The following is a 21,567-nucleotide window of genomic DNA, read 5'->3' on the forward strand; positions in this document are numbered from 1 at the left end:
CTGGTTCATGCACCCATGCTGACTGCTTTTTATTGGCGACAAAGGCTGGAATTGGCATGCCAATACCTCAACTGGATGTCCACTGAGTGGTGACAGGTGGAATTTTCAGATAAATCACATTTCATCCTCCATTTGACACCTGTCAGTTGGCATGTGTGGTATGAAATATCTGAAAGCAAACAAGGAGAGAGCATTATGGTCTGGGGAATGTTTTGTGGCATTCCCTGGATGATATTATCATTCTGGAAGTCAAATTGGATCAACACAAGTATGTGTCTATCCTTGGGGACCATGTCCACCCTACATGCAGTTTGTTTTTCCTTGCTATGAGGGCATCTACCACCAGAATAGTATGATGTGTCACACAGCTCGCATTGTACATATGTGATTCAAAGAACACCAGGATGAGTTTACCACACTTTCCCTGCCACTAAACTCCCAAGATTTAAACCCATTCGAGAATCTTTGGGACCACCTTGATCAAGCAGTTCGTGCCATGGATCCTCAGCTGAGAAACCTGTTGCACTTGGCCTTGGCATTGGAGTCACCATGACTCCAAATCCCTGTCAGTACCTTCCAGAACCTTTTTGACTCTCATCCTGCACTTTTCACAGTGGCATGCACTGAAAATGGTTTTTATTTAGGTTTTTGACAGGTGGTCACAATAATGTGACTGGATAGTGCAGTAACAAGAACGTTCTCATGAACATGAATGTGCAAACAATTCATTGGCAAAATAATTTCAAATGTATGATTATGAATGGCCACTGAATTCAGTATGATGTATTAGAGAGTACAAATGTGTTTGAAATGTAAATGTTTTGATTAAGTCTGCACTTAATTGGGCTCACATGTCACTAATCTCCTGTGGTTGTGGATTTACAGAATTTCCGAAGGATTTTTCAAAGAATTTGCAATTCACCATTGAGATGTGTGCAGTATTGTATCCAAGTCCTAGTACAATGTGTGGAACATCTGCTTTAATGGGTATGAATGTTCTGTAAATTGTGACATGTAATGTGGTGAAACCATAATGTGTGTCTTGTTAAGGTAAGCCATGGCTTAAATTTGAATCCTGTTAGATGAAGATTTAATTAAAAGGTCACATTTCAAAAAAGTTTGGACTAACTAGAACATATGTCACACTGAAGTCAGTTGTGTTTAGTAACCACACATTCACAACTATCTAGCCAGTGTCTAGTGTGTGGACCGAAGTTTTTGCTTCTGTCATCATATTTTTTCAACCATGTCAGTTTCTGCTGCTAATTATTACATAACCATTACGTGTATTTATTAACATGCATACATATATTGTAATATATCACACCTTCCCAGACTGTGAAATAACTCTTTCTATCTCATGGTTTTATGTAATTTTTTCATCCTTTCTTTTGTAAAGAAATCTTTATTATTGATTAGGTGCTCCTTCGAGCAGTTTTATCTCTGCAGTTGTCTCGTTTTCAGCTGTTTTCAAATAAATAAAGAAAGGCAAATGTAATTTGTCCACTCTGAGGAGTTGTGAAACTGAAAGGATGCAAAGAGAGGTGTGCTGACATATTTATGACGGAAATACCAAAATAAGTGGTGAGTCTCAAAATACATTGTCATGGGGTACATTATTGATTAAAGCATTTTGAAGTTTATTGAGAAGAAGAAAAAGAGAGTACTGACACAAAGCAGCCACAAGATTTCTTCCATCAGCATCAGCAGCAAAATAATTATATGAGAATATACATACAGATGCCATCTCATTTATATATTAACTTTAGAAAGTTTTTGTTATATTGCAATGAGCTTCAGTGACTTTTCCAGATTAAAGGTCAGAGCCACTCATACTAAATATATTTATTTTTGGAAAAATGGTTAGGACATTGTTAACAAGTATAATTAGAACCCCAAGAGCGGTCATTTTGACTGCTGTACTGATTATTGTATTAAAATGTCTTAACATGTACTTCTTCCTCTGGTTGAGATTAAATCTGTTAACAATCAGTCTCTAAATAACAATAATATGCATAATAATGAAACTCTTTTAATTTACTTATGCCCATTGCTTGTCTTTGCATCTCCAGGCATATTGTCATTCATTAGGTCGTAGCAACATAGTAATCATGGCTTGTAGATCTCTGTCACTTACCGATGCAGAATTGTTCGCTTTCTTATATGATATTCCAGATGATAAGTCTGAAGCAGAATGTGACCTAGATGCAGAAGACTTAAGAGAAGATGTGGATGAGGATTACTGTCATCCAAATGATCACTCTGGAAGCAGTGATTCAGATTATACTGAAAATGTAGTTGTTCAGCTAGGTTAATAATAATTATGAAATGCGTTATTTACATTTCAAAATTCAACTTTCATGTAAAATTCAGGATTTAGATGACAATTACTCTGAACAGACATTTATAACTTGAAGTTTTCTATTGTTCTATTACAGCAGCAGAAAATGTATCACATAAAAGAAGATATCAGAAGGGACAGATCAACATACGCCTACCAGGACCACAAAATATGTTGCTGTGTACTGATGGCATTATGGAGTGGACTGTAGCAGAGTTTGGAAAGACCACATCTGGCAGATTGGCAAGTCGTAACATCATGACAGAAAATCCAAGACCTACACCATTTTCAATGTGGCATGTTTCTGATGCCAATGTAGTGAGCACATTGTGTCTGTTTATTGATGAATCAATACGGAAAGACATAAAACACTGTACAAAATGGAGGCAAAATGTGTTCTATGAAATGAATTGTGGACTGTAAGTTTGGAGAAACTGGAGGCTCTTATTGCTCTATTTTGTGCTCATGGTGTTCTTGGAGCCAATCGTATTAAAGTTGATGAACTCTGGTCTAAAAAGTGGGGCCCACCTATCTTCAGTGATACTATGGGGAGAAACTGCTTTCAAGAAATTCTAAGATTTTTGAGCTTCAGCATTAGAAACCAAAGATCAGAATGTATGAAGACAGATAAATTAGCTTTAGTATCAAAAGTTTGGAGCAAATTTATTGAAAATTCCTATTCAACCTATATTCCCGGTGAAAACCTGACTGCTGATGAACAGCTTTTTCCAAGCAAAACAAGGTTTCAATTCTCACAGTACATACCAAACAAACCAGATAAATTTGGTATAAAATATTGGCTTCTTGTCAACATTGACTCAAGGTTTCTGTGCAATGGTTTCCCTTATTTAGGAAAAGACTACCACAAATCATGTGACCAGACTCGTCCTGAAAGTGTAGTAATGAAGTTGATAGAGCCTGTTGGAACAATTAGATGATCAAGAAGAGGAATACTTAATGCTGTGAAGGCAATGAAGGCTAATATTTATGACTCAGATCTCTTGATTCAGATCTCCTCAAACATTCCAGTGGCACTCTTATCGTATATCAAGGTATATGAAACAAGAACGTGCTTTTGTATAGCACTTTGCATTCAGAAGATGAACTTTAAACTGATCTGGAAGAAAAAAAAAAAAAAAAAAAAAAAAAAAAAAAAAAAAAAAAAAAAAAAACAATAGATTGCTACAACAATACAACCTATGGTGTTGATTTGGTGGATCAAATGGCAAGAAAATACACTATTCGAGCTGGTACTCGTAGATGGCCAGTTCATGTATTTTATAATATTCTTGACTTGGCAGCTATCAATTCACGGATCATTTTAAAGAAAGTAACAGGGATGAAGATCACTCATAAAAATTATATCCTGAAGCTAGCAGAGGAGCTTCATATGGGGTACATGGACTCAAAAACTAACTTGGCGTAAACAGAAGCTGACTCTGGAAACTCTGCGGAAGGAAATAAAATGAGGAGACAATGTCAAATGAAGAAGTGTAGGAATAAGACAAGTTACATCTGTAAAAAGTGCAAACAGTGAGTGTGTGGTTCTTGTTCAAAGGACATAACTAAGGATGTGGTATGTAGTTCCTGCTACTAAAGATGTGTAATTCACATTAGTGAGTGCAAATAAACTGAAGAAAAAGTCTGGCAGTATTTTACAAATACGTTGCAGTATGTGGATTTGGCAAACAGATTTCATGACTATAAGTGCACTACAAAAAATATTACAGTAATTAATTTTATAATAATGAGTATACAATAAATATGTCAGCTTCTTTACTAAAACAATTTGCAATAAAAATTGTGTTTGTTAATTAGATAAAATGTGTCTAAAAATTCTATCTTGTTTGTAATAAATGGAAAAAAAATTAAATTCGAGAAAAAGTATTTAATTATTCTTATTTTAACTTTATAAAGATAAATTCCACTTTTGAATCGGCAGTTTTAGGTGCAAAATATGTTCTGGTAGTTCTAGTTTTGATGTATTATAGATGTATGTCCATGATGTACATCTGCTGTCATTGAATGCCCTTGTAATATCAAATGGTAAATAAATAATAAGTGTCCCAATATTCTGGGACATAGAGTGAGTCCTTCGAGTGAGTCCTTCACTCTGCTGCAGTGTGTGCATCATTTTGAAACACTCTGGTGAGTGAAAGCAGTATACTCAACTGTGGCTCAAATCTGAAATCTTGCTTTCATTGAAAATACTGTTACCAACCGAGCAATGCAGGCATGACTCATGACCCACCTTCACAGCTTCACTTCTGTCAGTACTTTCCAAATTTCACAGAAACTCTCCTGCATGCCTTATCAAACTAACAAACTCTCCGGGAAGAAAGGATTTTTTTCAGAATGTATTTTTCCACTTTAAAGCAGAAAATTGTGTACCAGACAAGGACTAGAACTTACTTGAAATCATGCCTTCCACAGCAAATGCTCTTACTGAGTGGATTCAAGTGCCGGTGTGGCACACAGTTGTAATCTGCTAGAGACTTTCATTCTGCGACCTACCAGATCAACCACTGGTGCAACTATTGGCCAGGGCTGTGGATGCAAATGGATGTAGTGATGATACAGGAGCAGCAAATTAAGCATCATTGCTAATAAAACTACAATACAGGGATTTAGAAACATTTTCCAGTGGGAGAAGAAATTTTTTAGTACATATAGGCAGTCTGTCATATGGCAGCTGAAATACGTTTAACATTGCCAGTGCATGGAGCACAGCAATGTTTCCCTCGAGACTGTGAAAGTGTATTGCAGTGCAAACTTGATTGCCCCTGTAACTTTGCATCAGCTATTTCTACTCACTTGTTCCATCTGGTATATTACAGAGACACCTAAGATTCTTGCAGAGAGTAGTTCTCCTGGGACTGACAGAAATCTTTGGTACTGCATCTTGTCATTCTGTGAATATGCCTTTCTGATCTCACAAGAAGGTGTCTGGATGTGACACAGTAGTTAGAGGGAGATAATCTAAGACAGTAAGCCAGGTCTTCAAAACTTAACACTTGGTGAATGACTGTGTGATTGGACAAGGGAAAGATGAAAATTCATGTATACATTCTCCTTCCATACATCAGACAGACAACAAGTGTTCAAAATTAGCATGGTTCAGACTTTATGTAAAGGACCTTCAATCAGTTGAATCTTATTGACTTGCTTTAGACGTACAAGATGGTAAGTTTTTCAGAAATCATTGAATAAATAACATTGTTATTGGACACTTAAAGTCATCGGCATCAAGATAATGATGGAAGACTATTTTCTTTAGTTATTGTGAAGTTGTGAATCCAGTTTAATGGGGATCTTCTTCAAATATCATATTTCAAATAAATAATTCCACAAAATTGGATGTAATTTGAGAAATGAAATTGCAGCAACATATTTCTTCATTATTTCATTGGTTGGTACACAATAATAATAAAAATAATTATAGGAAGCTGTGAAAAAGATTCAGATTTCATGTTTTTATACTGATTTTGTGGCAACATGTCCAACCATTTATCATTCACAGGATAAAATTAAAGAAAGTGCTTATGATTCAACAGAGTTTACAGCATACTTGGAAAGCAATTGGGGGGGGGGGGGGAGGTTATAATATTAGAATAATCAGTCACTTACTATTATCCAAACATATTTATTCATAAATGGACATTAAACAATAAGGCAAAGAAGGACTGCAGATTTTTACAATATTTACAGTTAAAAAATAAAGAGTTATTCTTATATATTTTACAAATTCAACAGTAATGGAATGATCATGGAAGAAATAATTCCTCAGATTTTTGTTAAACTGTTTGCTACATATGTTTTAAGATTACTTAAGATAGTTATAAATACTTAAAACTTTTTGACTGAATAAAGCAACGTGTTGAAAATTGTGAGCAATTGCACAACCTGTCATCTAGGAATTTTTACACTTCCCCGTGATATAGAGAACATTAGTACATGTTTCACTTCTATGAATACCAGTTTATTTATAACAATATATATTCTTAAAATTAAATTTTTTGGAAGAACTGTGAACGTATAAAGTTTATGAAATCGATGAAATGCTCAAAAATGCTGTGAATACACAGTATTATTTTTAAATGCTATTGATTTATACACAACTAAAACAGTATTGATGAAAACAGATTTCAGAAGAGAAAACACAACCTGATATAAAATTTGCTGTTTGTTATTTTGTTCAGAGAGATAACTGACTGTATCTTTATTATTTCCAGACACAGAAAATATAAATGCTAAATGTGTTTTGTGAGAGAAGATGCTTATCTGGTTCAAAATTTACCATATTTTCAGATTTGTGAATAAATTAATGTATTGTAATTTAGAACTTTTTTAGTATTTACTTCATTTCTCTAAGATCACAGATAGTACAATAGCATAAGGACTGTTTAGTTTCTGACATCATCCTTCCTTTTTGTATTATGGAAAACAATTGTTAAGTAAATAACAAATATTGAGTGGATGCTCTTTGCCATGTAAATGCAGCAGACAGTTGACTCTGACTTGATAATAAATTAAGTATTATATTCATTTATATATATATATCTATATACACCATTTAACAATAATAATAGGCAATCACTGCAACATCAATGTTATTTTTCCATAAAATGTGAGACAAACTGAAACTATCTTTTAGTGCCCTTTTGATGTGTTAAGTATAACACACAAGATGATATATTTGTTTTCCATATGGCATTACTCACACATAAAATTTCTGATCAGAACAAACATGGACACTGTAAACTGCAGAATTTTTAATGTACATCCATTTGCCTCTAGCTCACCTGTTGAATCAGGTATATCATTTCACTCATTTAAAATATACATCAAAGCAGATAGTATATGCAAGCATATGCACAGGAACACATTCAACATTTCTTAATATCTACATAAATTTCCCTGTGCTTATATAGTTAAACTAGTTTCACAAGGTCTGACAAAAGGAGATTCTCCAATTTTGTTCATACTTATATGAGTTGAGGTTCAGTGCCCGGATGTCAGTTTCCTAAAGAAGTATGGCACAATTCCAATTAAAAAAACCTCACAAAATTACCTTTCAAGATTAGAAGATTTCTGAGTGCTGTTAAATACAAAATACTTGTAATGTGTTAACAAATTCTTCAGTAGTGGAAAGAAAGCACAATGCATAGTTGGATTGTAATCATGAAGCCACTATCTTCCTATTAGCATAATACTTTTTTACTGCTTTACAATTTCATATTTGTTATCAAATAGAAATGTTAATAAACAAATATTGATTTACAAATTTTTAATAAAGTAACATTTTTCTATTAATTACTTGTCATATCTTTTTAATTATTAATCATATGAAAATAAACTAAAATTTAATACAGATCTGCTTTCTTTTTAAGTGAAAAAAATGTATACGTTAATAACACTGTTCATCCGTTAGAAATAAAAAAAATATTTGATCTTTCTCATTTTTGTGCCAGATTTTAATTTATTGTGAATGCTCAAATTTTCATGCAAATGGTAATTAAAAAGAAAAAATGTTACTTTTATTGAAATTTATGATTCAGTATTTGTTAATTATCATTTCCCTTTGTTAATAGGTATGGAATTTTTAAGAAGTAAAAGAAAAGTTTGATGCTACTGATATTTGAACCAGCAATTTTTTTTATTACAATCTGTTTTGCAGCATGTTGAGTTACAGACAAATTTGTTAATTAAGTATAAATTTTTTTGTACTTAATGAGTTCTGGAACTTCTAATCTTTAAAGGTGCCATGACTTTTTTTTCAGTTTTTCTTGTGAAGTGTGTTTTAGTGCTTTAGGAAATTGATGTCTGATCTCTGATCTTCAAATCTTGTAAATATGAATAAACTCTGGGAGTGCCACAGTGTAAGGTCCCCTTGGGAGTATGAATCAGAGTATAAATAAATTCAGAGAGTTAACTTATTAAAAGAATGGAAAATGTTCCCCCTAGCTCAGAGATCTATTTCAGCTTCTCTGGATACAACAAGGTAAGTTTCATAATATAAGAAAACTAAACTGAAATGTTACAGCCATTTACAGTGAATAATAATGTATATCTTGTCTAATCACAGCACAAATACTTAAAGATATCATCAATCAAAACTTCAGAATCAAATACTAAATTTTGTAGACAAATAAAATGTATTTGAATATCTAATTTAAATATAAGTTTACTTACAAGCAGTACCTTTGGTAAATAAATTCTTCTTTAATTAATTTTTACAGACAAAATTTTATGGTACAAAATAAGTGAAGTGTTAGTCCCTCTCATTTATTTTTTTTCAAACAACATCATAAATTTCTTTCTTCAACAAATTATTTGCATTTGGCACATGTTAAACCGTAGCTAAAGCAAGACACAAGATGAAATTAAGTGCATTCCACTTTCATCATTATAGCGAGCTGATGTCAATAAAATCATTGAGTACAGAACCTCAATGAAGAGCACAATTTGCACAATTAAAGGAAAAAAAAATTTATATGAAGTCACACTAGGAGAAAAATGTGTGTTTTTTTCTCATAAGAGTGTAAATCTATGAAAAATTCTTGATTTTAGTGCAGTCTTTTATTTGCTGCAGTGGTCAGTTTTATACCATAACTTCACAACTTTAATTTTCATTTTTGAACTATCCAACAACACAATTTTAGCTGCCTTTTTAAAATAAATAAGAGTAAGAGATAGATCATTATTTGAATTCTAAGGAAATTAAAGTATAGAGCTGAGTTTTTTACTAGTGAAACCAATTACAGCTACAAAAACTGAAACACTGCCATCATTGAGTTTCAGGAATTAATCATCAAATATTATTCAACAGTGAAACTCTGCAGTACAGAAACATCTTTATCTTTACCAGCTTGCTTCCCTATTTCAACATTATAGTGCCACACTCGAATTTTTTTTCTCACATATCACATATGAACACCTGGAGGAATGTTCACAGCTGAATAAAAATGTTCATATATATGCCAACTCTAGAAAGAAAGTGGCAAAGCACCAGGAGATATGAGGAGACGTGCACTAAATGCATACTTCGTGCAGAACTTGATGAAAGCAGAGTTTTTCTGGAGACTGTTGTTACAGAATGCTCTTTGGTGTAGTCACTCAGACCTGCTTCATTTCTGGCAGCCAACCTTACAGTATACTTTGTATCCTGCATGAGTCCCTCTATTTTGTATGGTGGAGCTAAGAACAAAAAGTAATTTAGAAGATGTTTAAATAAATATCAATTCAGTTTTTTAAAAAAAACAGTTAATACTTAACAACTAAGGCAAAACTCATTTCTGAATATTTAATTTGATTGTTTTGTGTCTAAAATATTTCTTTTTGCAGTGAGTACATATTTAATGTTGGCTTTGACTTATGACACAGGATATATCATCCAGTTTTCTATTATTCTGTGGATAACAATGTCTCACAGAAGGAATTGCCGCTAATCACCAGTATTCAGAGCATTGCATGTCATTTTGGCAGGATCCATTTATTATTGTTTAAGTAATTAATTTTCTAGGAGTTTTGGGATTCCACTGCTTAGTGATGGAGTACTGGAACACTGGGTAGTATTATTTTTACATTTGTGTGCACTCCTGACATTTTGATTATGTTTTAACATGAATATTTATGTCACACACTATGGCACTCAGTACTGTTGCCTGGTGTCATCATGGAAATATAACTAATGTTGATATAGTAACTAAGCTAGAAAGTTGCATTTTTGAATTTTTGTGTTAGTTTATTGCTACTGATAACTTATCAAATACTGCTGAAGACTACTATCACAAACAATGCTACATGTAATCTAACAGATTGCTCTATATCATGCATTCCAAATTAGAATTTCGCAATATATTACTAAAAACACAGTGATTCTGCAATAATGGTAATTTCCTCCTATCAAAAATGCTCTATAAAATGATGACAAATAAAAGGAAGGCTTCTGAAGTACCAGTAAAGATGGAAACAGAGGAGAGTAATATTATTGAAGATCCAGGGAATATAAAAGATCTCTGGAAAGAACATTTTAAGAAGCTGTTAAACGCTGAGGAGCAGGTACATGGGGAAACAACAAATAATGGAGAAATTGAGAGAAGTTGGGAATCAGAATTAGGACAAATTACATGGGAAGAAATGGAAAAAGCTGTGAAGAAGATGAATGGGGGGAAAGCCCCAGGACCTGATGAAGTATCAGTGGACACGATAAGAGCAGCAGGTCCAGTGGAAATGCAGTGGCTGTATAGAGTACTATCAAGTGTGTGGAGAAATAGTACAATACCTGACGAGTGGAGAACAGGAGACAGTGTTCCCATCTTCAAGTTAGGCAATAAAAGACTTTGTAAAAACTACATAGGAATAACCCTTATGAGTCATACAGCCAAGATTTTTGAAAGAATTTTACTAAATCAAATAAGTGAAAAGATAGAAAAGGAGCTGAGTGAAGAACAGCATGGGTTTAGTAAAGGAAGAAGCACGATCGACCTGATATTTTCTACCCGTCAATTGATGGAAAAAAGTTGGGAGTATAACAAAAGGGTGATAATGGTTTTTATAGACACAGAAAAGGCATTTGACTCAGTTGACAGGGAAAGACTCTGGGAAGAAATGAAGAAGATAGATATAGAAGATGGATACATTAATGTTATAAAGACAATGTACAGAGGAAACAATTGTAGAATTAGAACACCATTGGGGAACTCTGAATACTTTGAAGGACTTAAGCAAGGAAGTATTCTATCTCCTGCACTTTTAATGTTGTGATGGAGGGAATGAATAGGGCAGTTAAAGATATAGTAAAAGAAAAAGACAAAAAGATGATTTTTGCAGATGATATGGTAATATGGGGTGGTAAAGAGGTAGATGTACAGTTACAGCTTGATGCGTGGAAGTAAATAATGAAAAGGTATGGATTAAAAATAAATAAAGAGTGAAGTAATGGTATTTGGAAGAGATAAAGGAATCAACGGAAATATTACCTTGAATGGAGAGCCCCTCAAAGTAGTAGAAAGTTTCACCTATTTAGGGAGTGAAATATCTAGGGATGGAAGAATAACTAACGAAATTAATAGGAGGTTACAGAAGGGAGGCAATTTATACCAAACAATAAAACACCTGATTTGGAATAAAAAAGTTTCAGAAAGAGCAAAACTCCTTATGTATAAGAATTGTTACATCCCTATTGTCACCTATGGTGGAGAAACATGGACAATGACAGAAAGGGGCTGGAGCCGACTGCAAGTAGGGGAAATGAAATTTCTCAGAGCAGTTAAGGGAAAAACAAGAATGGACAGAGTAAGGACTGTAGAGATTAGAAAGGACCTCACACAAGAAAGTATGAGAGAAGAAATTGAAAGAAAGAGATTAAGATGGTATGGGCATGTTAAGAGGATGCATGGGCAGAGACTCCCCAAAATAATGGAAGAACTAAAGATGGATGGGAAAAGACCTAGAGGGCGCCCAAGAACACGGTGGAAAATGGGAGTGAGAATATCTGTAGAAAGGGGAGGTGTGACCTGGCAGCAAGTGGAAGAAGAAAAGTGGTGGGAGGACCGAGCCAAATGGGGAGGACTCATCAGCACCCAGACCCGGCAGTAGCTGGAGCGGGATTTGGATATAGATAGATAGATAGAATTTTGTCTTTTCTTTTAGTAACAATAATCAGATTGAATACTTAGCATGCTGCAGTGGCAACTGATGCAGTGTCAGCCCACTGCTCCTCATTGTTTGATACAAAGAAAAAATTACACCTAAAATCCACTAGTCTAGAAACACATTGGTTTATGAAGTGATTTTGTACGTGTGTGTGTGTGTGTGTGTGTGTGTGTGTGTGTGTGTGTGTGTGTGTGTGTGTGTGTGTATGTGTGTCTGTGTCACAACTTATGCTCACCCATAATAATCTGTAAAACTGTAGAACTATGGGGTATTTCCACATGTTCTTTGATAACAATTGTTTTAGTTAACATTATTTCATTGTAAAAAATTCAATACCCAAGGTGACAAATATTATAGTCAAGCTAACAATAAAAATAGTTTGTTAAGCAACCAGGTATTGTAAATGCATAATGAGTCAGCACAAAGATCACATGAAACTTAATTACATCAGTTGAGAAGGAGCTAAGCAAAAAGTACTTTCTTCAAACATCATTACACCAAAGTTGCTCTGAGGAAGAAAGCATTGTTACATCCTAGCATTTTCATTGGTCCATGAGACTCAATTTACACAGGAAAGCCTGCACAATTATCATAACTCTCATATATAGTCAGATGAAGTCGTTACAGACAATTTTCAGTAAACATTTGGATCTGTAGTGTGGGCAACTACTTACTTGGGCCCTACTTGTTGCCTCCTTGATTCCAGTGGCCAGTTTACAGACTGCTTTTACAAGAGCACCTGCTGAAATTATTGGATGGGGTATCCCATTGTATCAGAAGGAGAGTGGGATTACAGAATGATGTCACCGTGACAGACCTTGAAAACCAGTATGTGCAGCGTAAACTTCTACTTTCAGTCCTGTGTACTCAGAGGATGAATTAGTTGTGAGAATTCTTGCAATGGCTGCACACATACAGAACACACAGCACACTTTCCATCAAACGCAGGACACCCAACTTTGTTGATCCAAGCTGTGCAATGAAGTTAATGGTGCTCATTTTCAACTTTTATTGTAACATTTGCAAGAACAATAAAGGAGTGAAGTACATTTAATGTTATTTCATTCTCAGTCACATCCAGTGACATCCTCAAAACTCCTAACACACTAAAAATGCACTTTTGACACCAGATTTCTTAATGAAACATCATATCTGTCAGTATGGGCATTAAATTTTTGAACGCTCTTTATGCCTGGCTTACCTGTTACTCATATTTGTATGTATCAAATTGAGCAGGGACTCCAACCCTATGGCTGTGCACATCCATGAACCATTTTATGTTTGCTACCATTGTACACCACAATTAGTAGAAGGTTTTGAATAGTATAGTAAGTAAAGTTCAGCCACAGGTATGCATCATTGAAGAGTATACACACAGAGTTTTACCATACTAGCTGCAAGTAATAGTGCAATCATACTGACTAGCCTTGTTTCAAGACACAATGGCAAAAACATGGTAATTTACTGTTACTACACTGTTCCTCCGTATTATTCAGGTAAGAAAGCAGTACTGTTAGGCAAGTTACATGTGCTTCTCAGAATAATGGTGAAGTGTGAATTGTATTGCTCCTTTTCCATTCATCTACCTAATTAAACGGGAAAGGAAAGGAATGGAGAACAATGAAAAGCAAATGGAAGACAGAAATAGAAAATGGGATCTTCTGGTTTTCAAAGAAGGAATTCACTTATTGCTTGATTTTTCTCTGTAGAAAAGTGTGGGTGGGGCAAATAAAAGTGCCCCAGATGAGTGGATATTATTGGATGTAAATTTGTGGCAGCAATGACATAGGAGGAAAAGACCTACAGTTACTTCCAACAGGATGAAGCAGTTGCTCCTGCCCATACAGCTGACCAAACCTTGGAGCACATTTACACAATCTTCATTCCTGACAGATTTGCTAGCAGAGGTCAGTCTGATCATGCCCGTAGCTGACCACTCAGGGCATTTCATTTGTTAGTGTGTGATTAATTTGTGTCTAATGTGCATCGCAACAAGTGTCATAGTCTTCAAGAACTGCAGCAGAACATTTCAGATGAGACTGCAGAAATTCCAGCAATCCGGCTTCAGTTCGCCTTCAGCAATTTGCTGACCAGAGTGCCAAAAGATGAATGGTGGTCACTTTCAACATCTGCTGTTGTCAGGTTAGTACTGTATTTCCTTTTCTGTGCTGTAGTTCTTTGTTCCCTGGAACTCTGTTCTCTGGGCCACTTCTATTTGCCGCACCCCTTATATTTGCCCACGCTGCAAAATTAATTTTTGTGATAGCTAGTAACAAATCAAAACATGTATAGAGATGTGGCATGAGGACAGCATAAATCATGAAACTTCAGGGCATATCTATGTGAACTCATATCTGCTTGCCCAGGTATATTTGTAAGAGTCTTAAGTGATGGTATTATGTCTTTCTTAAGAATAAAAATGTGCTGCACTAGTTAATATGTAAGAGCTTATCTAGCACAGATGTGTAACCAGAATATAATAAAAGAAACAACTTTACATAAAACATTATCTGGAATCAATAATGGTGTCTGCAGATTGTCCTTCCAACAGTACAGTGGAAATCCATGATCATGGTCTCCTTATTATCATTGGTTTGTTTGTGGAGATCAGGGCAGACCATTCTGAGTTCCAGACTTGCAGCGGCTGATGCCATACCCATTTCCTGGCCAGCTTTGCCAACCAGTCAACTCATTAATTCCCCAAAATTCCTACATGGCCATAGTTCCAAATGAAAAGGAGTGGCTGTCCAGCTTGATGGAGGTGAAACAAGATTCCGTATAGCCGTAAACGGTGAATGAGGAGAGTAGCACTAATCTATAGCATGAAGGCTGCTAAGGGAGTCACTACAGATTAGGAGACTCTTGCAGTGCAAGAATAAACATGGCTAAGGGCTAGTTTGATGGACATCAATTCAGCAGTGAAGTCAATGCAGCCATCTGTCAGAGAGTGGAGTTCCCTGCACCGTGCATGTGTGTGTCCAAAGCCTGTTCATACGTTAACTGTTGAGCTATTGGCATATATCACTTCTGAACCTAGATGCCTCTCAAGGCTAGCCAAGAACAGATTTTGGATCTCTTCCTACCTACAGAAGCCAGAGAAGGATGAGGTACGTCCGGGTGGGGGATGGCGACCGGTCTCTCTGGTAGGTGGGGAGCCAATGCTCTTGGAGTGAATGCTGTGGGAGCACCAGAAGAGCCAGCAACCACCTGGGGGCAGGCATTAGTGGCGGCTCTAAGGTGTACCAGAGGAAAGCAGCATTGACACAGAAGGCGATGATGTTGTGGCTGTAATGTAAGACTGTGCCATTTGTATGGGGTCCAGATGCTCATACTTTTTTCTGGGCTTTTGATGTGTGAGCTTGTCCAGGGTCCTGTATTTCCTTCTCATGCTTAAAAACAGAGCAATCTGGAGAGTAGGGAGAATGGAGCTCGCCACAGTTTACACAGAGGGAGGGAGGGATATAGGGAATGTTCATGTGTAATGGATATTCACAATCTCTGCCGACATGGGTAGCTGTGCAATGAGAAAACTTATGTCTGAACTTCATACACTTGAAGCGTCTCACAAGAGGAAAAATATAGGGTTTCATGTCACACTGATAGATTATCACTTTGACCTTCTCAGGCAATGTATCACCCTCAAAATCCAAGATAAAGGCCGTGGTAGCAACTCTGTTTTCTCTTGGTCCCCTATGGACACAATGGATTAAGTGCACACCCCATCACTCCAAGTTGGCATGCAGCTCATCGTCAAATTGTAAACGAAAATCATGGTAAAGAAGATGCCCTGGACCATATTGAGACTCTTGTGGGGAGTGACAGTCACAGGAATATCACGCAACTTTTCACAAGAGAGCAGCACCTGTGAATGTCAGAGATGATGTTTTAATCAGGAGGGAATTGCTCTTCATCTTAAAGATGGCTGCAGCTTCCTTATATTTGTCTTCAATGTGTCAGACAAAAACTGATGGCTTTGTGGCCAATTGAGTGTCTCCATCAGTCCTGGTATAGACCAGGCATTAGGGGAAGTGCTTTTCTCTTTGTCATCTAGTCCTCTGTTCCTCCCACAGTATGGCCATGGAAGGGAAAGTGTTGGGATTATGTTTCGTTGCATCATAAAAGGTCTTTCCATTCAAAGAGGGCATGAGACCACCAATGGGAGAAAGTTTAAGTTGCTTCATGTGCGAACTATCTGCCATGGTACCACCAACTACCAACTCCGAGAGGGGGCTCTCCCCATGGGTGCCACCCAGCCTCAGTTATGGTTACCTGTCCAGTAATCCATTGCTGGGAGTCCCCATGCCCCAGTAATGGGCACATACTTGATGGGGATACATGCAGAGTGTGCAGCGCAGGCACCAACATTGTGATCCCTGTGTGGCCAGGGGACTATATACATGCAGGTACTTGATGACTCAACCCCTCCCCCCTACCGTCACGGGGTGGCTACCGTGGTGGGTTTTGGGCATACTACGACAACACAAAGCAAGGGTGCTGGAGTGGAAGGGTACAGAGGTGGAGCATACACCACAGTGGGCGACCTTCCTGCACGACATGCATGTCTATAAAATTTGGAAAAGATGGCAGGTCAAATTCAGTAAGGGGTCACTTTAATTATTAATGGAAGGTGAAGATAGCACTGGGAGTGAAAATGAAAATCAAGACCAAAATGATGAACCAAGTCTAAGCAGCATCTGCAGCAAAAGGACCATCTGACAGAAAGTCGGATGAGGTAAGAGATAGTCGAAGTGTAGGTTTTCAGCACAGAAGAGGAAGTAGTGCTGCAAAGGCTGGTGCCCAACGATAGTGAAGCATGTGCTCACCAAAGAATGGTGAGCCCCTGGGAGGGCTTGAGGAATGGGAAGATTCACTGGATACTTAATGATAGTAATAAGCAAATGGGCAGCTACAAAATATGTTTTGCTGAGAAAGTGCAGAAGATCACAATTTGCATGTATTTCTGATTTTGTAAAATGTTTATGGCATTTTTTTATGTTGACATTATTCTCTGTGTCTGCATAAGACACGGTTGAGATTTCATTGATGATTATTGAGCCATTAAATCCTCATGGTGGATAATTAATAATGATAATTATAAAATAATCGATCATTGCAAAATCCAGGATGGAATGTAACAATACCAGAGAAGGAAAGTTGCTACTCACCATATAGCAGAGATGCTGAGTCACGATAGGCACAATAAAAAGATTCACACACTGATAGCTTTCGGCCATTAAGGCCTTTGTCAGCAGTAGACACACACACACACACACACACACACACACACACCTGCAACTTGCACACACGTCTGCGGTCTCAGAGAGCTGAAACAACACAGTGTAGTTTCAGCTCTCTGAGACTGCAGACGTGTGTGCAAGTTGCATTTGCGTGAGTGTGTGTATGTGTGTCTACTGCTGACAAAGGCCTTAATGGCCAAAAGCTATCAGTTTGTGAATCTTTTTATTGTGCCTGTCTAGACTCAGCATCTCCGCTATATGGTAAGTAGCAACTTTCCTTCTCTGGTATAATTATAAAAAAAGACATTTTATCCAAAGGCAAAGTCCTAAACAATAACAGATATAATTGGGGTTTATCTCACTTGTTAAGAAAGAATACAAGTTGATGATTACCTTCCAATTCCACAACATTAGCATTATTCCAGTTTGCCAAAGCTCCTTGCTGCACTGGAATGTACTCAACGCGGTATGAAAGTATCTTCAAATCCCCAGCGTCTGGTGCAGTAATATCCAAAACAATGGTATCATCAGTATGTTCCTTAATACTAAATGTTGGAACTTCTGGCTTATTTCCTTGCTTTAGGCGGATTTTTTGTTCCCGGCTACCGAAATTATTTGTAGCAATGCATTTGTATTCACCAAAGGAACTTGCATTGTGTATCACCAACTGCAAAGGAAAGAAATAAAAAATGGTAAGTTTTTGTGGATTATGTCTGTGAAAATTACACACTTGTATAAAAAAGTAGCTTATTTCTCGTAAGTCATTCCATACTTCCCTACATCATAAACAATGCAGAAATATACGTATTCTGCTATAGATGCGAGACATTTCAAAACACAAATCTGTGCCCATGATCTTCCCCCTCCTCCATCACCACCACCATACAGATCCCGATGGAAAATTATTAAATGTATTAGTGTAAGTTTATGTCTGTACAAAGGAGTGAGGAACGTTGCTTAAAGGTCTGTACTGCAAGGATGCTTCAAATCTCTCTACAACATCACCTCAACATTACAGTACTACATCAACTTATAGTTAGTTGGTACTGCTTTTCATATATTCTTATTTTAATCTTAAATCCATTTGGACTCAAAACTTAAGTGGATTAACTATATTAACACTGTGTAAAGTTAATTCAATAATGGCCTGTATCTTAGCCAGTTGTCTAAAATGATGCCCACCAACAATTTGAAAACTATGTATTATGTGACAGTCTGTATCTATATGTATAGAAGTACGGGGATTTGCTGCAGATGTACACCATAACAGAGTACTGTTGCCATAAGAAAGAAGGTTAAGGATTATACATCAAATGAGATGTAAAGATTCTTGCTTTGAAGTTTTCATTCAACAGATATGCTTCACCATCTAATCCTTGTACCTTAAATTACTTACATTTTTTTTTTTTTTTTGTTTCTGAGAAAGCTGTGATTAAATCTAGTAATATGCATGACTACAACACCAAGTTCAAACACAACTATCTTAGATATATGATTCAATTAAAAATGATATACCAGAGCCCATACATTAGTGGCCTCACAAGAGTGCAATAATCGTCCATAGTCCCTGAAAACTAATAACAAAATAGCTCAAAAAAATTTGGAAGGTGTCTGTATACACTTGATGAATTATGAAGCAGTAACATTAAGAGCACACTGCTTTATTTCATCACAGTGCACAACGGAGATAGATATAAGGTGTTTCAAGTGATTTTTTTTTTATCTCTCTCTAATCAACAAGATCATTTTATAAAACATGGAGTTTATGCATGGTGTGTGGTAAACTAATGATTCTTGTTGTACTAATATGTTTAAACATGATAATGTATTTCGATAAACATTGTTTGATTGTTGTAATTACTACCCATAACCTATATGTATTTGGTGTTTGCATAAGCCATAATCTTGATGACTAAATGCAAAAATTTAAATAAATAAATAAATTTATGTGTAATGAGTCAAGTTATGTATCAACAGGAAGAAGCAGTCATTGCTGGCTGCTTCTGTGAAGTATACTGACAACACCTAAATCTTGTGGTAAACATTTTACATTATTAATCACTGAAATTGCTTACAGACTGCTCCTTTTTTATTTACAAGCAAGAATATTGTTTATATCAGTGGAAAAACAGCTACTTTGAGAATAGCAGTACTCTTTCCCTTACATTACTTGATTACTGTTTTCACTCACTACTGTGTACTAAACATTTTTACTGGTTTCAGGAGTCACTGTCAGCTGTCTGTACAGTGCTAAAGTTAATATCTGTTTAATATGAATGTAAGTGAGAACTGTAATTTACATCCTGAAGTCCAAATATTCTGATAATTGATAAATGGAGTGGTTGAAAAGTTCACATTTCATTATAAATTTGCTTTTATAATTAACCACAAATATCATTAAGGAATAAATGTAGTGGTCCCCATACCTAAGAATCTCTAAAAGATGCAAGATGTTGGGTAATAAGACATTCCATGTCAAGTGATCAACACTGAAAGATATTCCCAGTTTTACTACCTTGTGTACTTATTAAATTTGTACAGAATGTATCTAAGGGACCTACACAAGCTTCTACCAAGTTTTATCTAAACATCTGTAACTTAGTGTAAAAAGCCATTTTCAAAAGGGTCACTTTCTGTGGGACTGGAAGCACACAATAAAATCTTAAGGTTTAGCAAACCATTGTTCCTTACCTAATAGAGGTAGGATTCTGAAACTTGCTATCATGACACAATTTTTTGTCCACAACCCAGGAATAATGCAAATGAAGGTCAGTAAACAAATATCCAAGACACAATCACCCTTCAAACTTGTCTAAAAATTCTGTTGCAACTTATGTTACCCATATTTTAACAAGGATTACACAGCAAATGAAAGACCATAGAACCATGATAATTTGTCAGTGAATTGTCTTCATATTAGAAATTTGTGAATTACAAACTTTCCTAGATATATTTGATATGCTGTCAGATTCTAAAGTTACTAAATTGTTATATAAATCAAATATTGCTTATATTTGAGGCCACGTATCTTAAAATTTACTGTTCACACTACTGAAAAGAGTAATTTAAGCCTATCAGTATAAGGTGTACCAGATATACCAGATTTTGCATAATATGACATAATATATAGGGTGTATCATAATCAATGGCATAGCTGTATACAGTTGAAAGTACACAATACTAGAAGCAAAAAAGTCTCAGTAAACATAGGGTCAAAACTGCATACCTTAAGAGCTACAAGCAATTTTTCATCTTCGATAATGTGAAACAAATCTCTTCTGCTGCAAGTTCTACGCTTTCCATATTTTGGGAATTGGTAGGACCAAAACAAGAAACAAAAGTCTAGTAAACATGTGCTCTAAAATGCATTCCTTAAGAGCTATGAGCACTTGTTCATCTTTGCTACTTTGAAATACAACTCTTCTAATGATCAAGTGCTCGTAACTTTTAAAATATGTTTTTTAGTGCACATGTTTGCTGGACATTTTTTTCTTATTTTTGTCCATACTACCACTTCCTAAAATATGGAAAGCAAGGAACTTGCAGTAGAAGAGATTTGTTTCACATTATCGAAGATGAAAAATTGCTCATAGCTCTTAAGGTATGCATTTTTGACCCTATGTTTACTGAGACCTTTCTCCTTCTAGTATCGTGCACTTTCATATGTATGTGTTTACGTCATTAATTATGGTACACCCTGCGTTTTGAAATTTCTGGCTTTGGTAAGGAAAATTCTGGTGAAGTGTAAATACTTTAGAAATGAGAGAACTCACCAAATAGTAGAAATATTGAGTTGTCAAAGGGCACATTATAAAGAATGAAAACTTACTAACTTTTTGAAGCACTCTCTCTCTCTCTCTCTCTCTCTCTCTCTCTCTCTCTCTATATATATATATATATATATATATATATATATATATATATATATATATATATATGGTTATAATAGAGGGAAACATTCCACATAGGAAAAATATATCTAAAAACAAAGATGATGTGACTTACCAAATGAAAGTGCTGGCAGGTCGACAGACACACAAACAAACACAAACATACACACAAAATTCAAGCTTTCGCAACAAACTGTTGCCTCATCAGGAAAGAGGGGAAGGAGAGGGAAAGACGAAAGGATGCGGGTTTTAAGGGAGAGGGTAAGGAGTCATTCCAATCCCGGGAGCGGAAAGACTTACCTTAGGGGGAAAAAAGGACGGGTATACACTTGCACACACACACATATCCATCCACACATATACAGACACCTTGCTAACATTCTAAATCTTAACTGAAACCTCTATTTTCATTTTTTTGTTATTTCAATTACTGTGCAAAAAA

General features: G+C 35.9%; 1 protein-coding gene and 1 long non-coding RNA gene across 2 annotated transcripts in view; one reads left to right on the forward strand and one right to left on the reverse strand.

Moving 5' to 3' along the window:
* The first annotated feature begins 978 nt into the window (after positions 1-978).
* LOC126194906 (uncharacterized) lies at positions 979-3,127 on the forward strand. Its single transcript, XR_007538525.1, has 3 exons — positions 979-1,050; positions 1,465-1,584; positions 2,439-3,127. It is a non-coding gene; the product is annotated as an uncharacterized LOC126194906 (long non-coding RNA).
* A 2,875-nt stretch (positions 3,128-6,002) lies between these two features.
* Positions 6,003-21,567, reverse strand: part of LOC126195673 (neural cell adhesion molecule 1-B-like) — a 57,822-nt gene continuing 42,257 nt past the window's right edge. The window contains exons 7-8 of the mRNA XM_049934299.1: positions 17,629-17,902; positions 6,003-9,538 (exon numbers count right to left, since the gene is read on the reverse strand). Of these exons, the coding sequence (XP_049790256.1) occupies positions 9,291-9,538; positions 17,629-17,902 (522 nt within the window). The 3' untranslated portion in view covers positions 6,003-9,290. The remainder of the gene's footprint in view (positions 9,539-17,628; positions 17,903-21,567) is intronic.

The sequence above is a fragment of the Schistocerca nitens genome, chromosome 7 (genome assembly GCF_023898315.1).
Source record: "Schistocerca nitens isolate TAMUIC-IGC-003100 chromosome 7, iqSchNite1.1, whole genome shotgun sequence".
NCBI classification, from domain to species: Eukaryota; Metazoa; Arthropoda; class Insecta; order Orthoptera; family Acrididae; genus Schistocerca; species Schistocerca nitens.